The sequence below is a fragment of the Ascaphus truei genome, chromosome 2 (genome assembly GCF_040206685.1).
Source record: "Ascaphus truei isolate aAscTru1 chromosome 2, aAscTru1.hap1, whole genome shotgun sequence".
Lineage (NCBI taxonomy): Eukaryota > Metazoa > Chordata > Amphibia > Anura > Ascaphidae > Ascaphus > Ascaphus truei.
In genome coordinates this window covers 358,506,408-358,533,972 of record NC_134484.1, presented here as the reverse complement: position 1 = coordinate 358,533,972, position 27,565 = coordinate 358,506,408, and the positions used below count along the sequence as shown (strand labels likewise).

At 43.3% G+C, this 27,565-nt stretch overlaps 1 protein-coding gene across 6 annotated transcripts in view; it reads right to left on the bottom strand.

Moving 5' to 3' along the window:
- The window catches only part of KAT2B (lysine acetyltransferase 2B), a 79,603-nt gene extending 60,174 nt beyond the window's left edge, over positions 1-19,429 (bottom strand). For 4 of the 6 annotated variants that reach the window (XM_075586921.1, XM_075586924.1, XM_075586926.1 and 1 more), the window contains exon 1: positions 19,046-19,429. In XM_075586921.1, the coding sequence (XP_075443036.1) occupies positions 19,046-19,321 (276 nt within the window). In that variant the 5' untranslated portion in view covers positions 19,322-19,429. The remainder of the gene's footprint in view (positions 1-19,045) is intronic. The other 2 variants (XM_075586923.1, XM_075586925.1) reach the window with 1 other exon arrangement.
- Positions 19,430-27,565: the final 8,136 nt, after the last annotated feature.

The following is a 27,565-nucleotide window of genomic DNA, read 5'->3' as shown; positions in this document are numbered from 1 at the left end:
AGCTATTGTATTTCCAGCCAAACCTTCACCACGCCGTCAATGGGGTAGTCCTCCTTGCTGAGTCCCCACAACTTCATCTTGTCCGTCGACTGCAAGGGCAGGTGTTTAAGATGTTTGTCGTAGAAAGGCAGGTACACAATGGTTACTTGGGACCCGGTGTCCAGCAAAACCGATGAATATATGCCGTCCACAAGGATGTGTATGATCGCTGCCAGCCCCACGTGACTGTAAGTGTCCGATGGAGGTGTTTCATTGAGTCTTTGTGCTGGTGTGCTCTCTGAGGACGTGAAAGATGTTGCTGCGGGTTGCACTGTGTAGATCATGATCTTGAGATTGGATGTCCAGGCTTTTCTGGGCTCCGGACAGTTCCGAGAGAAGTGACCCTTCTGGCCACAGTTGTATCAGACGACATCGTTCTGGCTCACTTCGGTTCTGTAAGTAGGTGATCCTCTCTTGGGCGTCCTGGACACAAAGGCTCTATAAAAGCCTAATACTGAGGTATACACAATGCTTGTAAAATAATGTGACAGTCCTAAACAGTTACATGCAAAACAAAATTAATCTTAGATATGGTTAAATTAATTTTTATTGTTCAGAGATTCTTAACAGATCGTCAGATCATGGTGGCAATACTCATAAATATATGCAGTAACAAAAGCATGGAAAACAGAAACGACAAAGATAAGCTAATTACAGTTCGGCTAAAAAAAAATAAAGCAAGTTCTCATGAAATAAATAATACCAATACTGTGTTTTAAACAAATTACCACAACATTATTTTTTGGAGGGGGGGTGATAGGTTGAATAATTTATCCAAAAAGGAAAGTTTTTGGATATACACCTTAAAAACCCTAGCCCCCAAGGGTTTGAACATAGAATTCGATCTGGCCTCATTTTTAAAAGAGTAAACAGTCTAATATGTCCCATTTTTTAGTAACAGTAAATTTTAGTTCATTTTATAGGGTTGGTTCATTTTACATATTGTATAAGATTTTATCATGTCATATATGTTTAAATTGTTGCATCACGTTTCAGGTGTTAGTTTGCTTGGAATGTTGTCATCTGAATCCTAAGGTGTTAACATCTTTAGATGCACAGGGTTACATAGTGGATTAATGTGCACCAACATGTGATACCAATCATTATTATTACCACACCCGAAAGGTTAATTACCTCTGGAGGGTATATAAAGTTAATTCAGCAGTAACTCCTCATCCCTTTGAGGAAGTGGCGTGCCTACGTCACGAAACGCGTTAGGGTGGGAGGAGTTAGGATCCCGTGAGCGCAGTGCTGTCCCTGCGGCTTGAGAGGTGAGTAGTCTGCCATAACCGCTGGTCACAAACCGGAACGTGACCGAGTGGGGGGGAGAGACACCAGTTACACCAAACCGGTCAGGAGAAGCTGTGAGAGAGCCCTTCTCTTCCGGTGCAAGCGCAGGAAGCGCAGTACAAGCAGCGGACGGCATCCTTGTGTTGTTTTGTAACACATGTATTCATGTGAGTACATGTGAGTCATTGTTCATTTGTTTTTATGCAGGCTTATTAGCCGGTTTTATAGGGCTTATCAGTAGCCTTTTTCAATAAATTTGTGACCCCCCTTCTTTCACTGTTCATTCCTCATTTGGGGGTTCGTGGAGTTCGAGGTATTTTGGACACTACGAAAATCCCAAGGCATTAAGGAAGTACCCTGGGGATTCGAGGTACATAAAGAACATAAAGGGAATAAAGCACAGATTGTCTCCACTGTACCCTAAAAGAAACACTCCTGTAAGTGTATTCAGTCCACACTGGTGAAGTTGGAATAAGGGGCTAACATCAAATATCAGTGATACTGCGCAATGGTGTACCCTTTTATCAATTTCAGGTGTATTGAAGAACAATAGCAAGAAAGAAACATCACAGCCATCTACTTCAAGTTTTGGACTTTGAAACACTCTTCTGAGACTGGTTTTGTTTCCCATGGACACAGTGACTCTTTAAGCGCCAGGTATCCCAATTTCACCTTCACAGCTTTGTATGTAAATTGAGGTAATTTGCATTGTGGGAAGCCTACGGCAGCTTTGGCCTCTTGTCATTCACAATTGGCACACATTCACGTTTAGTTAACACTTAAATAGGTTTAGCGCTATAGTTAGGGTATTCACTTTATTTCAATTATTTTTTGTTTGTTTTTTTTAAAACTGAATGCAGTTAGACGTTACGTTTGAATTTTAGAAGCACTGGGAATAATGTACTATTTATACTTAAAGCAAAACAACAGGCTTCATTTTTTTTATGATTCACACTGCCAGTATTCAATACCAAGGGTGTCAAAAATTGATTCTGGAAATGAGAAATTACTCCTTTGCCTGCACATGTGTATTGTATGGAGCAATAGCAATAATGATTCCAGAGTACAACATTTAATGTTCTCCTCTTTCTCTGAAAATGCTAGAAAGCTCAATTCAACGCCACTCAAAATGGGACCAAAATGTTCTCAATTACAAGGTTCCCGGCTTCACAATAAAACGAATATGGGGCCTAAAAAAGAACCATGCCTATATTGGGCATACCACACAAATCTTCAATGTGACTGCAATATTTCTCAGCAGACAGCAATGCACATGTATTGAAGTATCTGAACACTACTGACACAGATATAGACTGATAACATTCACCTACTTGGTGAAAGTACTTATACTGTATGCCTGACTTTGCAGGGAATGTACTTATATTCTTAGTTTATGGATGTGAAAGAACGACTTTGAACATCTATGAACAATAGCCAGTCCCTAAGGCAACTGAATATATTAATGTCAGCATTCGGAATGACTGATTCAGGACGTGTTGATTGAAGTTCCCTAAAGTTTCTCCTCCTCTTATTTTTGAAATACAAATATTATGAAATATCAAGGGGCGGCGTTACGTTCTTTGCCTTAGTTCTGAAATCTTTTTTTTATTTCACGGTTGCTACAATGATCGTTTGTGGTTTCTGCTTTAAGCTGTGGACAAAATGCAGCAATGTGCGCTCATGCTTCAGAGCCATGACGTCACCAAGTCTCTGAGCATGAGCCTAACCTGTCCTGCAGGAATTTGCGAGTGTGAGTGGGGGGGGGGGGGGGGGGGAAGGCGTGGCACATAAGGGAGGGGGCGTGTCATTGACTGGATGGTGGGAGGGATGGTGTATCTGTGTGTGTGCATTGACCCTTAAGCGCGCTTGGAAATCAATTTTCCCTGTCTCCCCAAGCGCTGAGCATTGAGCAGTGTACGTGCACAACAGACAATATAGTAGGCCTTAAGGGCCAATACCTTTACGTTATATGTCATGATTAAAGAAAATGAGGGATTGATATCCTCCAGATTATGACCAAAACTTCAGCCATAACAGATCAATGCAGCTTTTTGAGCTCTCTTTCAGAGCAAGACTGTTGTCATGACCTTCAAGATAAGAGCCTTCTATAATCAAAAATACATCATATCTAGCAACCTTCATTATCTGCTGCCACTGCAATGAAAAAGGCAACATTTACCCCATACTGTGTCACTGGTCACTTCTCTTTTGTCTTCACTATTTGTTTTATGGGAAAATCTGCATGTAGATTTGACTACTTGCTTAAATTACTTGTCATTTGCTTCCTCGATCACATACTTACTCCATAATGCCTGTGATATACTGAATGACCCTTAGTGGAATTACTGTTGTACAGGCTTTTTTTTTTTTACAATGCTGGCTTGTGGACAGTAGCCATGTACACAGCCTTGGAACCAACAAGGCAAAGACCCCCTTTTCTCTACACTTACGTTGATATTGGATGCTCTTATCATTTTCTGTATCATACATTGTAAGAATTATTCTACTGTATAGTGCTCCATACATGGCGCTATTTCAATTAAAATAAAACAACATCACTGTTAAATTTACAAACAAATGGCGAAATAAAATGTCTGCAGGGATTACCTATGAAAAAATTATTGTAGCCTTAAACTCTGACAATCAGTCAAATCCACCTCCTGTATATACCAATTATAAAACCACTGGCAAGCTGATATATGAAGTATTTAATCAAATGTAGTGTAAAAACATAAGCATTTGTTCTCTAATATTTCCAGAATGGAAAAGGTTAAACCAGGAACTGTTTCAAGAGGGAGGGATATATTCAGCCAAAGGCAACAAGCTTTTCCCCGCCTCCATGAGCTGTCAAAACAAGGAAACTGGAGCCAAATAAACATAAAACAAACTCTGCATTACACCACAGGCCCCACCCTACAAAACCTCATAAGTACACAGGGTGCCAGAGGGATAACAAATCTGCGCTAATACAAAGAAGAAGATTAACATGCACCAAATAAATGTGCTATGCCATCTAGCCTACAACCTACAGGAGCAGCGGCTGCTAAACTGGGATTGTCATTGAGCCAGAGGGCTGTTTATAACAGAAGCTCCTGCTGCTGGGCTTCCAACCAGGCCTCGCAGTCAAATTATTTGACAGGAAAGTAAAATCATGATAATCCTACCCCCTCCACAACACAAACAGGTTGCACACTGCTTGTGCGTACAATCTTCCCGGTTTTATGTTGAAACAATCATGTGACTGAATTATTCATAGTGTAGAGAATATAAAATGAAAATATTAATATATGCTTGACAAGAGTATTTACCATTGACACCTCTTGGTTTGAACACTGAAAAGCTGCCATCTCAAAGTATTAAGGGGCCTATGCAATAAAGGTTCATTAAAAATGAAATTAAATCGCCGGTTTTGTGAGGGTTACTATAACGGTATTCAGAAAGCGTCAATTACCCTGTGACAGCAAAATTCACAAACGGGCGAGTAGCCTCCGACGTGAAGATAGACCCTCTGAAAAGGCCTTACCCGGCGAGTTCTTTCTGCTGCAGAGAGATGCTCAGAGAGAGCCGCCTCTCCCTGCGCAAATCTCGCCCGAAATGAATGTTTAAAAAAAAAAATTGTATTACTGGTGTAGATGAGCAGGGGGTCATCGGAGCAGATCCGCGTTGATTTCAGGTCCGGGGACCCCCTGCTTCCCGAGATACAGGCCCTGTTATGGGGTGCCGGTATCTCCTATGCATTGAAATGTCCCGGTCACATGACGCGGGACATTTACATGCATAGGATACACCGGCACCCTATAACAGGGCCTGTATCTTGGGAAGCAGGGGATCCCTGGACCTCAAATCAACAAGGTTCTGCTCCAGAGACCCCCTGCCCATCTACACTAGTAAGACAATTTAAATTAAAAACCAATGCACAACCCACCCCTGTGCCACCACATTAAACCATTATTTATTTTTTTAGACACAGAATTTATACCACAGGCCGGCAAGGGTCCCCGGGTGGTCCTTGGGCCCCACATGGCATCCCTGGAGGTTCCCACATGTGTCTGGGGGCCCTTGGGTGGTCCCCACTAGGCTCCATGGGCCTCGCAAGTGTCCATGGGCCCAATGGGGTCTACGGGTGGTCCCCGCGGGTGTTTGGGGGTCTCCGGGTCATCCCCACAGGTGTCTGGCGGCCCTCAGGTGGTTCCACGGGTGTCTGTGGGCCCTCGGGTGGTCCCTGTGAGTGTCTAGGGGTCCCTCGTGAGCGTTCGGGGATCCTCGGGTGGTCCCAGTGGGCATCTGTGGGTCCTCGGGTGGTTAAAAACAAAAAACAAATATGGCCTACATTTCAATAAATACACCTCCCCCCTCCCCCTACCACCAAACACATACAGTACAGTAATGTGCAAAATAACTATTATACAGATATGGATAATAGATTATTTGCCCATTATTAAACACAACATTAGCCAAGCAGCATAAATAAAGTAAACAAAAACCATTCTACTTACCCCTGCCAACATGGAGGGCGTCCTCGTTAGATTACAGATCCAGGACAGATAACACAATTCTTCTTTCTTAAATCTTTCATCATCTTCATCTGTGATTATTTCTTGCTTTTCTTTATCTTCTGTCTTTATCTTCATCTGTTAGTCCAAAAACCCCATGTTAATTCCACGATGTTGACCCGTCGGCTTCTTGAGCTCAAATGAGACATCACGGCCTTAAATATGGCCTGTGACATCACATTTGGGCGGCAAATGGTTCACAGGCCATCTGATTGGCTATGAAAACCATGTGCCACTTTTTTTTTTTTTTTTTTTAATGTGACGGCATGAAAGGGACTCATCTGAGGACATGGCCCTGCAGTATGCTGATGAGGACGCCCTCCATGTTGGCAGGGGTAAGTAGAACGTTTTTTATTTGCTTTATTTATGCTGCCTGGCTAATGTTGTGTTTAATAATGGGCAAATAATCTATTATCCATATCTGGATAATAGTTATTTTGCACATTACTGTACTGTATGTGTTTGGTGGGGTGGGGGGTGTATTTATTGAAATGTAGGCCATGTTTTTTTTAAATACAGGAATGGTACCGCAAGCCAGCGGGGATCCTTGGGGACCACCCGAGGACCCACAGACGCCCACGGGGACCACCTGATGACCCCCGGACACCTGCAGGGACCACCTGGGGACCCTTGTTGGCCCTCTGGACACCTGCAAGGACCAACCGAGGGCCCCCAGACACCCGTGGTAATGACCCGGGGACCCCAAGACACCCGCAGGGACCACCTGGAGGCCCATGGAGCCTAGCGGGGACCACCCGAGGGCCCCCAGACACTCGTGGGAACCCCCCAGGTGCCCTGTGGGGCCCACAGACACCCGCTGGGACCCCTGCCGGCCTGTGGTATTAATCCTGTTTTTATGGTTTTATGTGGGGGCACAGGGGGTCGTGGGTTGTGTATTGTTTAAATATTGTAATGGTTTTATTTTCTATTTATGATGCATTGCAACCACAATAAGAAGCCATATCTGTCCCTCTTAAAGAGAAATGTGGGGAACATTATTAAACTAGAAAAAGGTGGAGGAGTGGAGGAAAGGCTGTTATCATACTTAGGCTGCGTCCACGCTGCCGCTGAGTGCGCTTGGCGCTTAGGGTGTTTTCAATGAATGTCAATTGAATGTCATACGGCCACACTCATGCGGTGCGCGCGCGCTCGTGCTCGTATGCTTGCGGGTGCAAGGCGCTTGGCGAGACAGATGAAATTGATTTCCAGGCTCACTGATGTGCCACATGACCTTCAGCAACCAATTAGCGCCAGCCACGCCACCCCCACACCCCCAGGGGGTACTGATTTCATAACCAACAGGATCAGAACCCACAACCTCTGCTATTCAGGGCAGCAGCTCTAGCATTGAACTAATCTCAGGTGCTGGATAGCTCCACTGTCACAGCATACCTCCACTGTCACAGCATACCTCCACTGTCACAGCATACCTCCACTGTCACAGCATACCTCCACTGTCACAGCATACCTCCACTGTCACAGCATACCTCCACTGTCACAGCATACCTCCACTGTCACAGCATACCTCCACTGTCACAGCATACCTCCACTGTCACAGCATACCTCCACTGTCACAGCATACCTCCACTGTCACAGCATACCTCCACTGTCACAGCATACCTCCACTGTCACAGCATACCTCCACTGTCACAGCATACTTTACAGCTCTACTGATACGTTTCTGTATTTAGTTTCAATATCTAACTTCTCTGGTTAATCTTCACAATTGATGAGAGGCCGCAGATAAAAACAGTCAGTCATTAAAGCTTAGTGACTAGCTATTTACGGAGTTGATCATGAGTACTTGAGCCAGTCAAAAATATATTTTCTCCAATTCCTCCATGGCAACATTTAACCTGTGGGGAATGTTCCTCCCTCAGCTGAGAGTAGGACATCCAATTCTTGACCAGGTATAATTGGTGTTGTTCCCCACCTCTGTCCTACTGAATCTGAAAGTAGGAGCTGGAGTCTGTTGTCTAGAATGCTAAATAAAAAGACAATCTGATTTTTTTAAATGACTGGTTCTGTCTAAGTAGACTTTATTGCTCCAGATGACATTTTGATGAAGGACCCACTTGCCAATGTGCAAGCCATAGTGACCTATAAGCTGTCAATGAAAGGGCTGCCAATCTTGAAGTCAACTTTATAATATCTATAGCTGCATCACATAAATAATCTGTGGTTTCTTTCACGCCTAAAAATCCTTAAAGCTGCAGATCAAGCTCCCGTTTTTTTTTTTTTTTTTTACTTCAATAGTTTAATTTGGGCAATCTCTACTTACCTAAAGAACTGCATAGCTGCCGGTCAATTCGTTCTCCGTCTATTGATCGGCAAAGTTTGGCGACATCTTTAAATATGGGGAATGTAAATGGTTGCTATAGCAACAAGCATGCTTTTAAAAATAGAATACAAGAAAATTGGTCTTTCAAAGTTGTTGTTTTTAAAACAGAAAATGCTAAAGGTATTTTTTCTTACTACAGAACGGATTTATTAAACAAAAACACACATGCAGGATATTGCTTGAACTGCCGCTTTAAGGATTATCTTCCCCTAAATGCTAGATTTCAGTTCATGTTCCAGAATCTGGGTTACTGTTTTTGGCAAACATGTAGCAGCTGCCACTGGTTTAAAAGCAAATCCTAAAGTGGAGCAACCCCTCCAAACGCCTATCCATTGGATCCGTAAATGATCTGTCTTCCAAAGGTATGGTTGTTCTTCTAGGTATTCTGACAACAGCCGCATCGAATTTAGGAGGCTACAACCAGTATGACGATTCTTCTTTAAAGAAGGTATACATCTTAAAGAACTTCTATCTAAGAGATTGTTACGCTCGAGTGGGCTGCACAAGAGAAGAGAATAATGAACTAGAAAATTCTAGGCTTTTTTCCGTTGCCTAAAAAAAAAAAAAACCTTTATCCAAGACTCCCAGCTACCCCTTACTGCCTTCAATATTGATAGTTAAATACATCTTCTTGATCAGGCCCTCCATTGCTTCCACCTTAAATGTCACTCTATCCTCAACGATTTCTTCTTATTCTTCCTCTTAAGAGAAGATTTCCCTTCTGTTCACTTAATAAAGTTTCTTGAAATTTATCAGATGTCTGCTGTCAATGAAGTTTGAGAGCGAATTCTCTTCAGTTCTTCAAGCCTGGAGACGTCAGACTTAGGCCACGATTATTGTCCACGCGCTCATCGCATTGCGGGCGCCCCTAGCCCGAGCGATGTGTGATCTTAGCTACAAGAGATTGGGGAGGCGTGGTGAAGGCATCACGAAGCTGGTTTGCCCTCATTGGCTGAACCGCTCATGTGACGCTGAAGTCACGAGACCGCACTTGAAAAGACAATTATTTTTGTCATTTCAAAACGCGGTCCCATCGCGCTCCATCGTGCGTGTGCGCACACTAGCGGCGGCCGCATAGGAATAAGCCATTTGTGTTTGTCGCGCAACAGCACCATCGCGCTGAGTATAATTTCAGCCGTAGCTTGCCTCAAATAGATACAACATTGCTGATTTCATCCAAGAGAAAAAAAATGAAAAGGCCAATTGCTGTATGCAATTTGCACATAACTTTTTGGTGTAGACCATGGGCAACACAATCTGCACCTGTCAAGTGCTTGCTTTTGCATAAAGACTTTTTATGTTTATCCAAATAACTTTTCGGGTCAGGAGATGGAGCCTTTCCTCCTGACATACTTACACACATTGCTCAGACAGAGCCACTACCTGCACAGAATGAAGAGCTCAGCATCTGTTGGGCTGCTTAAAAAGCCTACCTTGGGTCAGAAATTCAGAGAGGCACCACCCCCAAAGTAATGCCATAATTTAGATGTGAACCTCCTCCACCTGGCGTCCTCACAACTCCCCGTGCTTAGATTGGCCCCACTAGTCCATGGAATGCAATGTGTTGTGAAAACGTGGAAGTCTCCACCTCCCTCCCCTCCCCCCCCCCCCACACACACACACACACTTGACCAGAAAATGCTGGCTATCATTTTTCCTAGGAATCCAGAGAAGTTCAAGTAATGGATCCTTTCCCCCCTGACATTCTCCAGGTAAGTGGCGTACATCGGGCTGCCTGAGCCAGCACAGACATCCTGAAAGGGTCATTCTTCATATATATATATACACATATACACATGTAGCCCTCTTGCAAAAATCAGGTGCCTTTTAGCATGTAGGCTATGGCAGTGTAGGGGTTAAACCCATTGCACACGGTCCTGCATGAGAGCAGTCTTAGGCTGAGCTCAGACTGGCTGCTACGTCTCCCTGCGCGCTCCTACAGTCAGCGATCTGTGCTCAAACTGCAGGAGTTGGGTTGCGGCGTTTGGGGACGTGGCAGGGGGCGCGACGAACACGTCACGGAGCTGGTTCACCTTTATTGGCTGAACCAGCTCACGTGACGCGACTGCAGCCCCAAATTTCAATTTGGGTTGTGGCGGCAAAATGTTGCGTCAATGCTGTAGTTTGCCGCCAAAAGCAGTTTCTAGTGTGACAACTGTCATCCACTAGCCTCAAAGAGTGACGAACGTGCACATCGCGTAGCATCCTGTCTGATCTGGGCCTTAGAGACAAGCTATATTGTTGCAATATTCAGGCACATGCTTCTCTGGCAGGGCCTGGAGAGTTCTAGTAGGTTATGTGACCGGTCCAGAGACAGAGAGGGGAAAGATGTTCACCCCCTGGGTATATAAAGGTAAGGACCCACCCTAGAGAAGTGGTTTCTGTTCTGTTCTGGGCTGGTGAAGTGAGTTCCCGAGTGTCCGGTGCAGGCACAGAGGTTCCCATGCTGCAGGGAGCAAGGCTATTGCCCAGGTTAAGTAGGGACCTGGGGCTGAGCCTACTTCACTCCTATTCAGGGTTAGGTTGGCTCCTGGGAGGAACTGCAGGCAAAGGAGGAACTGCTGCATGAGAGAGATAATGAAAGCCTGTCCTGTTTATGCTGTTTGGTATGCTGATCCTGCTGACAATAAAGCAAGCATCATGTTAAAGTTCCGGACACCCTTTTCTACCTATTCTACTCCTCACTACAAGCCTTGGCCTGGATCCACCAGAGAAGCCCTGAGACCAACGGTAAAACTGACTGAGCTATACTACGCTGAAGCAGGTAGAAACCCTGTCTGCAATGGACAGAGAGACTGAATATGTGTACACCCTATCTTCTGCATCCGGGGGGTGGGGGGGGGGGAAGAGGATAGGGGTGTTACACACATACACACATTATATATATATATCACTCCAGCTCCTACTTTTAGCTTCAGTAGGTTAGAGAATACTGACGGAGGAGGGGGGACACCACCTATTACAGCTGGTCAAGAATTAGATGTCCTACTGTCAGCTGAGGGAGGAGCAATCCCCACATAAATTAAATGCTAGCTCAAGAACTCACTATCAACTCAGTTAATGGCTAGTCACTAAGCTTGTATGAATAAGTCTGTGTTTATCTGCAGCCTCTAAATCAATTGTGAAGATTAAGCAGAGACGTAAGCCATACTGTACATTGAGCATAATTATTTCCCTCCCACTGACAGAGCTGTCTGGGCTACAGACACCAGCCTCTCATAAATACAACCGGTCTAACATGGGTGTTTACTACAATGAGCACGGAGATCCTCACACTGAAATGCTAAATAGCAGGACGGCTTATTTTTCACCTTACCTTTAGTCTTATTCAGTCACCATTGTTGTGTAAGAATGTCCATCGCACCATTAATATTACTGGAATATGGCTATGGAATGCAATACATTCTACCTCAATAAAGATATTCTGCACTACTTTATTGTATAACGTAATTAAGCATTGGTACATTTGCATCTAAGTTACATTTGACTTTTTATTATTATAACAGTATGCTACACTCTGCTGGCCTATTTTTAGTATTAATTACAATATTTTAGTTGTTAGATTATTATTTATATTGTGAGCACATTATACATGTTGCCAAGTGAAAATAATTATTAACAATAATTATTGTTATTCCGGACATTGTTACAATAGCTATTAGTGGTTTTACTACATGCCAATAAGCAATTTAGCTTTATTTTTGCTACATATTGTTAATTTGCTAATATTCATATCAGTATTACAATTATTTAAATCTTTTGCCATGTCTCTGTCTGATATGGCTTGTTAGCCTTGTTAATATTTTCTATGTTTACTAACATCATAATTATGACAGCAACACAGTTTTTACAATATGGCTATAGTCCCATTAGGATTTGTTACTTGTCAGTGATGCTCAGCGACAGCACATGTTACCGTACCATACCGTAATAGTTGCCGGAGCACAGGAATCCAGCCATGATCTGGGCCCTGGTCACTTTGTTGACTGGCGGAAGGTGGTGTGGGTCCAGGCAATTTGTTAGGGGATGTTTAATTTATGGTGGGAGAGTTGGATGTTTGTGGACACGCCAGGCTCCGAACAGACATGGTCCAGTTTAATCTGTTCCTCCATCAGGCCCAGAACACCAGCCTTGAGTATTACTATAGTGCCACCATTATTTCTGATGCAGTTGTTATTGTAAGACAGTCCAAATATCAATGGTGAAGATTGTTATTAATTTCAGTCAGTGGGCCTGTAGGCCCCAGTATTTGTAACATTTGTTATTTTTATTTCAACAATTACGACCATATATCTTATGGTCAGTAAGACCAACTACACTTTCCTACATATGAACATTTCTGCATAGTACTATTGTTATACTGTTGTCATTGACTGCAACTCGATTGTCACAATTTGATGCTACTTTCCTAGAAAACTGTTGTTACAATGTTAATGTAGCATCATAATTGCATAGCCTAATGTTACTCTTATAGTCATATTTTTGATACAATATTAGAAGTTCAGATGCGGGTTCTCGGAGCTTGATAGCTGCTGATGACTTGAATGGAAGTTAACGCGGGATCCACCTCCGACACCCTTTATGAAAGCTTAGTGAATATCCCCCTAAGTATTGTTTTTGCATTATTACATAGTGTAATTCTCTAATAGTGGTATTGTTAATGTTGTTGCTTTAATACACACAAAGATGCGGCACAATCGCAAGTAGTGTTATTATATTTAGTACTCATTGTATTAATGAGTATTAACTGTAATACTCCTTGTGTTTTAATATTGGTGTGATACTGCTTTCAGATGTATTATTCTAGCATTCATTGTGATGCTACTCCGTGAGTAATATGATACTGTTACTGTGCTCTTTGAATAGTTTTGTTGCAATATTATGTTGTACAATGCTGTTCTGTGAGTAATATTATTATACATTATCACACAGCATGATTCTACTGTATTGGTAGCATAGTGTTTATATTATTGTAGCGTCAAGCTGCACTTGCAGTAGTATTAGTAGTATTGTTATGTGTTGAACAGTGTGAAACTGTTGCATTACATAACTTGCTAGCTTTGTTCATACTTTACTGCACAGTGCAATATTGCTGTGTTAATAGTATTATCATTGCATTACTGCACAACATAATATTACCTTATTACAGTATGTGATGTTGCTGTGTTGGTAGTAGATTTTGTTAATACACTTACTGTGTTACTAGCTTTGATATTAAATTACTGCAGAATGTGAGTTAATGTGTCAGTGGTACTGTTATTACATTACTGCGCAGTGTGATGTTGTTGTCAGTGGTAATGTTATTACATTACTGCACAGTGTGGTGTTGCTGTGTCAGTGGTATTGTTATTACATTACTACACAGTGTGGTGTTGCTGTGTCAGTGGTATTGTTATTACATTACAGCACAGCATGGTGTTGCTGTGTCAGTGGTATTGTTATTACATTACTGCACTGTGTGGTGTTGCTGTCAGTGGTACTGTTATTACATTACTAAACAGTGTGGTGTTGCTGTGTTAGTGGTATTGTTATTACATCAGTCAGTACCCGACTAGCACCCTCTCTATCCACCTTTAAGACCCACCTTAAGACACACTTGCTTAATGAAGCATATGAATAGCACTGTGGATATTCTAAACACGATACATAATGCTTGGCCCCCTGCAGACGCACTTACCAGAACTCCCTCCTACTGTCTCTGTACGTTCTCCCTACCTACCAATTAGACTGTAAGCTCCTCGGGGCAGGGACTCCTCTTCCGAAATGTTACTTTTATGTCTAAAGCACTTATTCCCATGATCTGTTATTTATATTATCTGTTATTTATTTGATTACCACATGTATTACTACTGTGAAGCGCTATGTACACTAATGGCGCTATATAAATAAAGACATACAATACAATACAATACATTACTGCACAGTGTGGTGTTGCTGTGTTATTGGTACTATTATTACATTGCTGCACAGTGTGGTGTTACTGTGTCAGTGGTATTGTTATTACATTACTGCACAGTGTGGTGTTGCTGTGTCAGTGGTATTGTTATTACATTACTGCGCAGTGTGGTGTTGTTGTCAGTGGTACTGTTATTACATTACTGCACTGTGTGGTGTTGCTGTCAGTGGTACTGTTATTACATTACTGCACAGTGTGGTGTTACTGTGTCAGTGGTATTGTTATTACATTACTGCACAGTGTGGTGTTGCTGTGTCAGTGGTACTGTTATTACATTACTGCACAGTGTGGTGTTACTGTGTCAGTGGTACTGTTATTACATTACTGCACAGTGTGGTGTTACTGTGTCAGTGGTACTGTTATTACATTACTGCACAGTGTGGTGTTGCTGTGTCAGTGGTATTGTTATTACATTACTGCGCAGTGTTGTGTTGTTGTCAGTGGTACTGTTATTACATTACTGCACTGTGTGGTGTTGCTGTCAGTGGTACTGTTATTACATTACTGCACAGTGTGGTGTTACTGTGTCAGTGGTATTGTTATTACATTACTGCACAGTGTGGTGTTGCTGTGTCAGTGGTACTGTTATTACATTACTGCACAGTGTGGTGTTGCTGTCAGTGGTACTGTTATTACATTACTGCACAGTGTGGTTGGTGTTGCTGTGTCAGTGGTACTGTTATTACATTACTGCACAGTGTGGTTGGTGTTTCTGTGTCAGTGGTACTGTTATTACATTACTGCACAGTGTGGTGTTACTGTGTCAGTGATACTGTTATTACATTACTGCACAGTGTGGTGTTACTGTGTCAGTGGTACTGTTATTACATTACTGCACAGTGTGGTGTTACTGTGTCAGTGGTACTGTTATTACATTACTGCACAGTGTGGTGTTACTGTGTCAGTGGTACTGTTATTACAGTACTGCACAGTGTGGTGTTACTGTGTCAGTGGTACTGTTATTACATTACTGCACAGTGTGGTGTTGCTGTCAGTGGTACTGTTATTACATTACTGCACAGTGTGGTGTTGTGTCAGTGGTACTTTTATTACATTACTGCACAGTGTGGTTTTACTGTGTCAGTGGTACTGTTATTACATTACTGCACAGTGTGGTGTTGCTGTGTCAGTGGTACTGTTATTACATTATTATTATTATTATTATTATTATTATTGCTGTTGGTGTGTTAGTGGTACTGTTATTACATTACTGCACTATGTGGTGTTGCTGTCAGTGGTACTGTTATTACATTACTGCACTATGTGGTGTTGCTGTCAGTGGTACTGTTATTACATTACTGCACAGTGTGGTGTTGCTGTGTCAGTGGTACTGTTATTACAGTACTGCACAGTGTGGTGTTACTGTGTCAGTGGTACTGTTATTACATTACTGCACAGTTTGGTGTTACTGTGTCAGTGGTACTGTTATTACATTACTGCACAGTGTGGTTGGTGTTGCTGTGTCAGTGGTACTGTTATTACATTACTGCACAGTGTGGTGTTACTGTGTCAGTGATACTGTTATTACATTACTGCACAGTGTGGTGTTACTGTGTCAGTGGTACTGTTATTACATTACTGCACCGTGTGGTGTTACTGTGTCAGTGGTACTGTTATTACATTACTGCACAGTGTGGTGTTACTGTGTCAGTGGTACTGTTATTACAGTACTGCACAGTGTGGTGTTACTGTGTCAGTGGTACTGTTATTACATTACTGCACAGTGTGGTGTTGCTGTCAGTGGTACTGTTATTACATTACTGCACAGTGTGGTGTTGTGTCAGTGGTACTTTTATTACATTACTGCACAGTGTGGTTTTACTGTGTCAGTGGTACTGTTATTACATTACTGCACAGTGTGGTGTTGCTGTGTCAGTGGTACTGTTATTACATTATTATTATTATTATTATTATTATTATTATTATTGCTGTTGGTGTGTCAGTGGTACTGTTATTACATTACTGCACTATGTGGTGTTGCTGTCAGTGGTACTGTTATTACATTACTGCACTATGTGGTGTTGCTGTCAGTGGTACTGTTATTACATTACTGCACAGTGTGGTGTTGCTGTGTCAGTGGTACTGTTATTACAGTACTGCACAGTGTGGTGTTACTGTGTCAGTGGTACTGTTATTACATTACTGCACAGTGTGGTGTTACTGTGTCAGTGGTACTGTTATTACATTACTGCACAGTGTGGTGTTGCTGTGTCAGTGGTACTGTTATTACAGTACTGCACAGTGTGGTGTTACTGTGTCAGTGGTACTGTTATTACATTACTGCACAGTTTGGTGTTACTGTGTCAGTGGTACTGTTATTACATTACTGCACAGTGTGGTGTTGCTGTGTCAGTGGTACTGTTATTACATTACTGCACAGTGTGGTGTTACTGTGTCAGTGGTATTGTTATTACATTACTGCACAGTGTGGCGTTGCTGTGTCAGTGGTACTGTTATTACATTACTGCACAGTGTGGCGTTGCTGTGTCAGTGGTACTGTTATTACATTACTGCACAGTGTGGTGTTACTGTGTCAGTGGTACTGTTATTACATTACTGCACTGTGTGGTGTTGCTGTGTCAGTGGTACTGTTATTACATTACTGCACAGTGTGGTGTTACTGTGTCAGTGGTACTGTTATTACATTACTGCACAGTGTGGTGTTGCTGTGTCAGTGGTATTGTTATTACATTACTGCGCAGTGTGGTGTTGTTGTCAGTGGTACTGTTATTACATTACTGCACTGTGTGGTGTTGCTGTCAGTGGTACTGGTATTACATTACTGCACAGTGTGGTGTTACTGTGTCAGTGGTATTGTTATTACATTACTGCACAGTGTGGTGTTGCTGTGTCAGTGGTACTGTTATTACATTACTGCACAGTGTGGTGTTGCTGTCAGTGGTACTGTTATTACATTACTGCACAGTGTGGTTGGTGTTGCTGTGTCAGTGGTACTGTTATTACATTACTGCACAGTGTGGTTGGTGTTGCTGTGTCAGTGGTACTGTTATTACATTACTGCACAGTGTGGTGTTACTGTGTCAGTGATACTGTTATTACATTACTGCACAGTGTGGTGTTACTGTGTCAGTGGTACTGTTATTACATTACTGCACAGTGTGGTGTTACTGTGTCAGTGGTACTGTTATTACATTACTGCACAGTGTGGTGTTACTGTGTCAGTGGTACTGTTATTACAGTACTGCACAGTGTGGTGTTACTGTGTCAGTGGTACTGTTATTACATTACTGCACAGTGTGGTGTTGCTGTCAGTGGTACTGTTATTACATTACTGCACAGTGTGGTGTTGTGTCAGTGGTACTTTTATTACATTACTGCACAGTGTGGTTTTACTGTGTCAGTGGTACTGTTATTACATTACTGCACAGTGTGGTGTTGCTGTGTCAGTGGTACTGTTATTACATTATTATTATTATTATTATTATTATTATTACTGTTGGTGTGTCAGTGGTACTGTTATTACATTACTGCACTGTGTGGTGTTGCTGTCAGTGGTACTGTTATTACATTACTGCACTGTGTGGTGTTGCTGTCAGTGGTACTGTTATTACATTACTGCACAGTGTGGTGTTGCTGTGTCAGTGGTACTGTTATTACAGTACTGCACAGTGTGGTGTTGCTGTGTCAGTGGTACTGTTATTACATTACTGCACAGTTTGGTGTTGCTGTGTCAGTGGTACTGTTATTACATTACTGCACAGTGTGGTGTTGCTGTGTCAGTGGTACTGTTATTACATTACTGCACAGTGTGGTGTTGCTGTGTCAGTGGTACTGTTATTACATTACTGCACAGTGTGGTGTTGCTGTGTCAGTGGTACTGTTATTACATTACTGCACAGTGTGGTGTTGCTGTGTCAGTGGTACTGTTATTACATTACTGCACTGTGTGGTGTTGCTGTGTCAGTGGTACTGTTATTACATTACTGCACAGTGTGGTGTTGCTGTGTCAGTGGTACTGTTATTACATTACTGCACAGTGTGGTGTTGCTGTGTCAGTGGTACTGTTATTACATTACTGCACAGTGTGGTGTTGCTGTGTCAGTGGTACTGTTATTACATTACTGCACAGTGTGGTGTTGCTGTGTCAGTGGTACTGTTATTACATTACTGCACAGTGTGGTGTTGCTGTGTCAGTGGTACTGTTATTACATTACTGCACAGCGTGGTGTTGCTGTGTCAGTGGTACTGTTATTACATTACTGCACAGTGTGGTGTTGCTGTGTCAGTGGTACTGTTATTACATTACTGCACAGCGTGGTGTTGCTGTGTCAGTGGTACTGTTATTACATTACTGCACAGTGTGGTGTTGCTGTGTCAGTGGTACTGTTATTACATTACTGCACAGCGTGGTGTTACTGTGTCAGTGGTACTGTTATTACATTACTGCACAGTGTGGTGTTGCAGTGTCAGTGGTACTGTTATTACATTACTGCACAGTGTGGTGTTACTGTGTCAGTGGTATTGTTATTACATTACTGCACAGCGTGGTGTTACTGTGTCAGTGGTACTGTTATTACATTACTGCACAGTGTGGTGTTACTGTGTCAGTGGTACTGTTATTACATTACTGCACAGCGTGGTGTTACTGTGTCAGTGGTATTGCTATTTCATTATTATTATTATTATTATTATTATTATTATTGCTGTTGGTGTGTCAGTGACTGCAGCTCCCTTGTTATGTCAGTGTGGGTGTCAGTCTGCACCTCTGCTATCATGCAGTACTGTGCGAATCCTGCTGCCCTGTTATTCTCACTGTCACTGTCAGTCTGACAGTGTAACACACACACACACACACACACACACACACACACACACACACACACACACACACACACACACACTTACCTTGCACGCAGAGTACACCCCCAGCTTCTCCAGTTTCTTTGCCCGGGGAGCTGAGCGCAGCTGCCCTTTCTTGGCAGCGATCCTTATCGGTGCAGCCCCGGCTCCTCCTCCCCCGGCGGCGGCGGCGGCCGGGCTCTCCGCTGCCCGGGCCGGTCCGCAGGCGGCTGAGACCACCACGGCCGGCGGGGATACTTGCAGTGCCGCACTCCCTGCACCGGCTGCACACACCACCGCCCCTCCTCCACCACCGCCTCCTCCTGCAGCTCCCTCTGACATCGCAGCAGCCCCGGACCCTGCCCGGGGAGGAGGAGGAGCCCCCCTTCCCTGCTCCGGTGCACGGATCCCTGGGCGAGGTGACGAGATCTGCAGCCGCTCCCCCAGCAGGGAGGCAGCAGCAGCAGCAACACATCACTGCCTCCTCCTCCTCCTCCTCCTCCTCTCATCCTACCTCTCCCCTCCTCTCCCCCACCTCCTCCTCCTCCTTCTTCTTTCCTGTCCTTCCTACTGCAGTCCTGCTCTTTTCATCTCTTTGCTGTATTTGTTCCTTTCTTTCCTCTGCTCCCCTCCTCTGCCTGCTCTTTTTACTTCCCTTTACCCCTCTCCCTTGGGGTTTCCCCCACCCTAACTCCTTATTCGTCTTTCTTCCCCCTTCCCAGCCCCCCTTTTCTGCCTAGATAATAAAAAACAGAGTAGAGCTACTGAAATTATCTTCTTTTTTTATTTTAATTTTATTTTTACAAAATATACCAAAGTAGTGCTGCTCAACCCCAGACTGTAAAACAACACAGTTGCACCCAACAACTCAGCAAAATAATGCAACCCCCCTTCCTTTAATGAAGTAAAGCAATATCATTATTAAAAATATATACTTTTACTTAACTAAAGAAAAAAAATCTCCTGCTCAGGCTTGGATACATCTACAGTTTCCTCTTTGTAAATCTTTGTCAACCTTCAAAGTCCTAGAGATTGTGATGTTGAGTGTCCTTTAGCGAGAGGGTGAAGGGCTACCAGCCACAGCACAGTGTCAGACCTTCACTAGGAAGAGTGCGATCTCAGAAGGCACACTAACTGTAAATAACAGTATAGCTCAATTAAAACGACTACATTTCTGAAAAGGTCAACCTGGCTAGGTTAGCATAAGCAAAACACATATTTTATAACTTTGGGGCTGTTATAGAATGAGATGATACCTTTTCTAAAATGAAACATATCTGCAGTGATTTGAACAACGTGTTTATGCTATGAATAGTTATTCTTATCCTTTTTCTGCAGACCTATGTAAATTAGGACAGTTGGTAGCTTTAGGCTAATTAAAAATAATTGGGAAAAAATGTTTTAAAAAATGCAGTACATTTCAACACCATTTACAACAACCTTTTTCTTTTTTTTCAGAACATAAAAAAAAAACAATAATCCTAATACAAACAATAAAAAGATGAAAAAGGGACCTCCAACTGAGGCAGTCTTGCTGGTCAACCTTCTCCGCATTTGCTATAATGTACCGGCTTCTGTACGGTGCACCGCCGCAGAAGGGGAATGTCGATAATAGTGGGATGGATCCGAATTAACTATCTGCAACGCTTACACTATGTTTGGTCAATTCCCCAGACGATTGTGTGTAGTCCACACTATCATTATGAATGGCCCATCCCAAAGACCAGTCTCTACTCAGGTTCGGTAATGGTACCCTGGTGCTTTGAACGAGGAACTCCGCCCAGGCTGTGCAGATGTCAAAGTATGGCCAAGTCCACAATGTGATTCCATTGTCTTTTGACAATATTCATAAGCTACTCTGGGATAAAGGGGACCCGTTCATGACCCGAGCACAGTCTTCTGTCAGCTTTCCTCAGGCAGCCCACAAGTTAGTGTTAAGGACCATGTCATCCAGGGTATCCTGAAATACAACTCATCCAGTACACTGTCCAGGTAACTGAACATGGCCTCCTCCTCTCCATCTTTATCTGCAAAGTACCCATAAGGTCCCATAAGCGGTGTGCGCAAGTATCGCCTCAGCTGAGCCAGGTGCTCTCTGAATGGCCAGGTTCCTTGACAAGTTACCTCCTTAGGGCTGGAGCTGGTACTGTCGTGCAAGGTTCAGCAACCCTTCCTTCTCCATGTCTAGGCCAGACATCTCCCCAGGTGGATTTTTGGGAGATCATCCACCGACTGGAGCCTTTCTGCTGGTGTCTCTTGTCACATTCTCTAGGTTGGGGTAGAGGGGAAGGGTTCAAAGTAATTCCAACTAGGTTTTTCTGGCACACATCTTACATCAGCAAACAAAACCAACTGCCGGTGCTCCAGTGTCCGGGATTGTCTTATAAGTCCCATGGGTATTCACAAGGATAAAAGATGACCCAGGCACACGGACTATACAAAATTAAAAAATGTAATGCAGCTAAGAAACCAACGTTTCGAGTACTACGCCCTCAGCTTGATAAAGAGTGCGTAACACTCGAAACGTTGGTTTCTTAGATGCATTAATTTTTTTCATTTTGCATAGTTCGTCTGCCTGGGTCATCTTTTATCCTTGTAGAAGGGAAGGGCCCACTTCAGCATGGGCTCCTCTGTCTGGCTTCCAGTCTCCTTGGTTAGATCCTACAAGAAGACCAGTTTTCCAGGGCATCACTATATAATGAGGCGCTCTGCAGGATGGCGATGTGGTAGCTCATACACCTTTATAAGAGTAGGTGTCAGCAGTTAGCACTGCACAGTACGATTGAGGCAGGGGCAATAAAAATAGATGACTCCGTTAGCCAACCAGACCTCGTGGATTCTTAGTTGCACCCCCCTGAGAGGTGGTAATGTAACTCCACACCTTATGAGAGCTACATGGGCCTGCAACTCCCTCCTCCAATTGCCATTATACTAACTGTGGGGTAGCGCCTTCTGCGTTATAGGCAGCGCCCAAGGGCTAGTATGTTTTCCAGCCAATGTGTCACTCCCCAAATAATGTCCGGTGCACGTTGTAAGCCGTCACCTGCGTTGCATCTCGTGGTGTGGGGAGATCTCCGGGCGCTGCGCCACTGACGTCATCGGTTGGCGCGCGACCTCGTGAACAACACACCATCGAGTGGACACAAGCTGCGGACGGCATTCTTGAGCGGCATGTTTGCCCTCGCAAAATGTGAGTGTAACATCGCTGCTTTTTAATATTGTTTAATAAAATTTGCGGAGTACACTAGGCTGTCTTTCAATTTTCTCCAACCACGGCTGTTGCGGTGTATGCTGCTACTGGGACGACGCAGACTGAGTTGAAGAGAGCCACCTTAGGAACCACGAGGGGCCCGTGGAGATCAAGGTGGAGGAAGAGAGCCAAAGAACAGATCCTCTCCCCCGAATGAACAAGAAAATATCCTGTAAGTAGGGATTTTTCCTCTTCAGGTTGGGGCAATTGAGTCTGTATACTGCGCAATGGTGTGTTTTCTTTATCTGTTATTGCAGACAACACAAGGGAAATACGCCTAGAGGAAAATCTACCTCACATTGTTGATGAAACATTCTACTACCAGGACTGACTTTTCAACCAGGACTGTCTTTCGATATGGTACTGTAATAATCATCACCACACTTTGCGCCGGGGACATTATTTGTATTTATATTTGTATGGTATTGGATTTGAACAATCTATTGTTTATTGCCCCCTTGGCTGCATATGTAATCATATTGTAATCACACAATTGTTGTTATCACACCAATTAGTTTATCACTTGGATCAAGCGCTGGTAGAGAGTTTTTTAGTTAGTTTTGTATTCACGTTACAAATACATAGTTGCATTAAATGAGCATGGTTATACATTATATACAAGACATTCCATGTACAGTAAGAGATAACATATTATAGGTGTATGTAACAGTTACAGACCAGATTAAAATGTGAGACAACTTTAGTTTGAAAGAACTTAGACTGGTGGCGGCTGTGAGAGTCTCCGGTAGATTGTTCCAGTTGTGAGGTGCACGGTAAGAGAAGGAGGAGCGGCCGGATACTTTGTTGAACCTTGGGACCATGAGCAGTTCTTTGGAGTCAGATCTCAGATGATAGATGCTGCATGTGGTAGGGATGAGGAGCTTGTTCAGATAGATGGGTAGCTTGCCCAGAAAGTATTTGAAGGCAATACAGGAAAGATGAACTTTGCGCCTAGACTCAAGTGATGACCAATCTAGTTCTTTGAGCATTTCACAGTGATGTGTGTTGTAGTTGCATTGGAGGACAAAACGGCATATTGAATTGTAGAAGGTATCAAGTTTGCTAAGGTGGGTTTGGGGTGCCGAGCCATATACTATGTCTCCATAGTTTATAATTGGCATTAGCATCTGCTGTGCGATACGCTTTCTGACCAGCAGACTTAGGGAGGATTTGTTCCTATAAAGTACACTTAGTTTGGCATAGGTTTTGGATGTCAGGGTATCAATGTGCAATCCCAATGTTAAATGGGTGTAAAACCATATGCCCAAGTTTTTAAAATTAGTAACGGGCTAGGATGGTATCAGCGTTGGTTCTGTTCTGGAGCTCATTCATTGGAAGCTTTAAAGATTTAGCCTTGGTCCCAAATACCATTGTTACAGTCTTGTCAGTGTTTAAAAATAATTTGTTTTGGGAAATCCAATTTTCAAGTCTCAAAAAATCAGATTGAAGTACATGTCCATGGTCGGAGAGGCTAGAGCTGTGTGCATATAAGATTGTGTCATATCCATACAGTACATGTGTATTGAAGCTCCCTTACAAGCTGTAGGAAGATCATTGATGAACACTGAGAAGAGTAGGGTCCCCAGAACAAGGCCTTGCGGGACACAACAGGTGCTATCCAAGGGGTTGGAATTAGAGCCTGAGATGGACACATGTTGGGATCTACCTGATAGGTAGGAATGCAACCAGTTTAAAGCATGCTTCCCTATTCCAGAGCACTGGAGTTTGTTTAGCAAGATAACATGATCAACAGTATCAAAAGCCTTTGCCAAATGTAGGAATATTGCACCAGTGAGTTGTCCCAATTCCATTGCACACTGGATCTCATTGCAAACTTTTAGGAGGGTAGTTACGGAGGAGTGTTTGGGGCGAAAGCCAGATTGGAATTGGCTAGGGAAATTTGTCTTTGTATAGTAGTCGCTTAATTGGGAGTGAACACATTTTTCCATGACTTTGGATAGTATTGGGAGAAGAGAGATTGACCTGTAGTTTGAGCCAGTGTTTTTGTCCCCACTTTTGAAGATTGGGACAACCGTGGCTGTTTTCCAGGTCTTAGGGATATGGCATGCAGACAGAATGGAGTTGACTAGGGAAGCAAGCGGTTTGGCAATGGCCGGGGCACCAAGTCTTAGGAACTTAGATCGCAGTAAGTCAGGTCAACATTGGCTGCTTAGTTTTAGTTTGAGGAGCACTTGTGTAATCTCCTCTTCCAATACTGGGACAAATTGAAAATTGGGGGCAGTGTTGGGAGAGGGTTGGGCTGTAGGGGTGTGACGGTAGGGGGGGTACCCGGCCTACATTAATAAAGGTGGAGACCGGCTGGCTGCCCCAGAAACCATATGGCAAGGGCTGAGAGTGTCAGCTCTTGGGTCTTATATTGTACCTTACCCTGTTGCCCTGTAATACTGTTCCCTGTATACTGTCCCCCATGGGGTTATAAGCTAGGAACTGTGTGTGGGGGGTTAACTATGTAAGCCCAGTGGGCCAGTTAAGGCATTCTATGTAGTATTCCCTTTGACTCGTGGTCCTGTAGCTGCCTGTGCAAGCTTATGTGGGTTGCCTTGTATGGGTGACCCCTTATGAGAAATAGCTGCAGGGCAGAGACTTCTGGAATATGAGGAAAAAGGTGGATATTTTGGGGAAAACATGGTTAACCTGTATTCCTGCCAGCAAGGTATTAGCACTGGGTCTAGGAGGCTTGTATGCTAATGCAGGTTTTAGAACCCCCACTCGCAGATCCCAGTTTTAGAGTGTCAGCTCTAGGGATCAAATATTACTGTTACTGTATTGGGTGAAGGGGCTGGTGTCCTTGAAGAGGTTTTAGAGCCCAGTTAAAAGACCCCACATTTTAGGTCCAAATTGTATAGTGCTAGCTCTAGGGATCAAGTTTCAGTGTTGCTGTGTTTTAAAACTACAATTTAGATTAGCATAGCAAAAGAAATGCAGGTTTGTTGCACATGGGGAGAGGGAAGGGCTGTGAACAGGATAGCTGGAGTAAAAAGCCTTTGTTTCATGTAAACCCAGCAGAGCCAGGAACCCAGGGGGCATGGGGCTGGCCAGGAAAAGGGTTGCTGGTTGTCAAACTCATAGGACAATTTGCATTGGCAAGTTTTGAATTTTCCCCTCCTATCATTGAATGCACAACCACAATCCATGCTCTAATTGGTTGCCAGCTCCCTCAGTGTATTAGATAGGCATCAAGCCCTATATAAGGGAGAGCAGTGCATCAGATAACTCTCTTTTCTGTTGCAGATTTGAAGAAGACAAGCAGCTGCTGGCGTGCTTCTCAAATGTGCTTCTAAGTGAAAGGGCTATTCACACACAGAAGCCTGGAGAGGCCCAGCTAGCAGGCTGGACCCAACCAGAGCAGACAGGGTAACGCTTTTTGCTGAAGCAGGAGCCCTGCAACTAGGAAAGGACTAGATATCAATCCCCAGACACCAATAAGTGTGTATATTCTCTGTATTTTGTATTTCTGTGTGTTTCCGAGGTCTTATCCAAATAAACCTCAATTTATTTAATTACCTTGTTTTGCCTTGTGACTGATCGCTTAAATATAAATGTGTTAAAAGACCTGGTCTATCGTGATAAGGGGTACTCTCAGAATGAGGTTCATGTTTGTGGTTTGGGTCACGTTTCGCTAATAAATTAGTAGCACACCCACAAAGTATTCATTTGTTGATGGCTAGAAGGCTGGAATATATTGTTGATAACCTTCCAGAAGTTAGCTGGGTTTGATGTAGCCAAAGATGGTAGAGCGCTATAAGGTCAGTTGTAGCCCACGGAAGGGGGGGCCCCCGTACTCCTATTCTGCGTAGTGGAGCATGGGTATCACCGAGTTTTAAGAATTCGGATTGGAAATATTCGAGTGCAGAATTGGGGTCGGGAATTAGGTTAATTCTCTACCAAGAGCAGCTGGTAAAGTCAGCCAGAATCTGTTGTGGGTTAAAGTTTCTAAATGTTATAGTGGGAAGAACTTTAGGGCATGATTGGGGTGGTTTGATTTTCCTTACACAGTACACTATTCCTTGGTCACTGAAAATGTCAGGAAGGATGACAGAGGATTAAATTCTGCTGGGATTAGAAGAAAGAATCCAGTCTAGCAAGTAATGGTTGTGAGATTTCAGGTTTGTCCGTGTGGATTGGGAAATTAGTTGCGTTAGGTTAAGTGACTTGAGTTGTATCTGAATTTTGGTCGAGCCAATTGTTTTTGAAATCCCCAAGAACTTGCAGCTCACTCTTCTCATTCAGAGAGGAAATTGAGCCAAGAAACTGGGTTATATCAGTCAGGGACTGTAGCTGTGCTTTAGGTGGGGCGGCAGATGCCAGCAATCAGGATGGGCTTAGAAAAGGGGAGACAGATTTTGCCAACTAGGGTTTGAAAAGTTGGTGGGTGTGGGGGGCAATTTAGCATCGTAAATTGTAAGGTGCAATATAAAATAACACCCTCCTCCTCTCTTGATCTATCTTTCCTAGAAATGGAGTATCGCTGAATGGCGATATATGCAACGAGGTTTTAGGGGTTAGCAATGTTTCTGTGAGAATGACGGCGTTGGGTTTATGCATAAGGCACCATGCCCTTAGTTCATCCACTTTTGGCAGCAGGCTCCAGATATTTATATGAGCGAGAGATGTTTCCTAATAGTATTTTTAAGAAAACTGGGGAAAACCAGAGCATATAAACTGCACCATGTTGAGAGCAATGGGACTTTTATCTCTGATAAATCTCATGCAATGCTTTTGCACCAGTTGTGCTTCAGTTTTGCAACCAGAAGACTTTATTAAAGAACCCATCAAGGTGTCTTACTGACCCATAAGGTGTCATGACTTTGTACCACTTCATAAATATGGCCCTGTAGCCTCTATATTGAAATATATTTTCTTTATTGTCTGCTCTTCCATTTTTCAATATTCCTTATCGCCACAGATTTTTTTTTGCTATAAACAATTAGCTGCACTAAATGTATGAAGAAAAAAACATTTTCAGTTGAAAGCGAGGTTTTTTTTATTGCTTGATAAACCTCATTCAGTATGTAGCCATATATCCTCTTGTCTACTAATCTGCCCTGCCTAACATATAAGCCATAGTACCAGTGCAGGCAGTGTTAGGGTTAATCTGTTTTTTCCCCTGCAGTAAGCAGACCTAAGACCTTCCCCCTGGGTACAAAAGGGGCTGCAGAGCTTACATCTAGTTGGTCCTGGAGAGTTCCGAGTGTTGGAGAGACCCTCTCCCTCAGGGGAGTGGGGTACTACCCCTTATTCCGCCAGGGAATAAGGCAGTTTAGGATAGACCCTTGGGGCTTCAAGCTCCCTGGGTTGAGTTCAGGGACACTTGA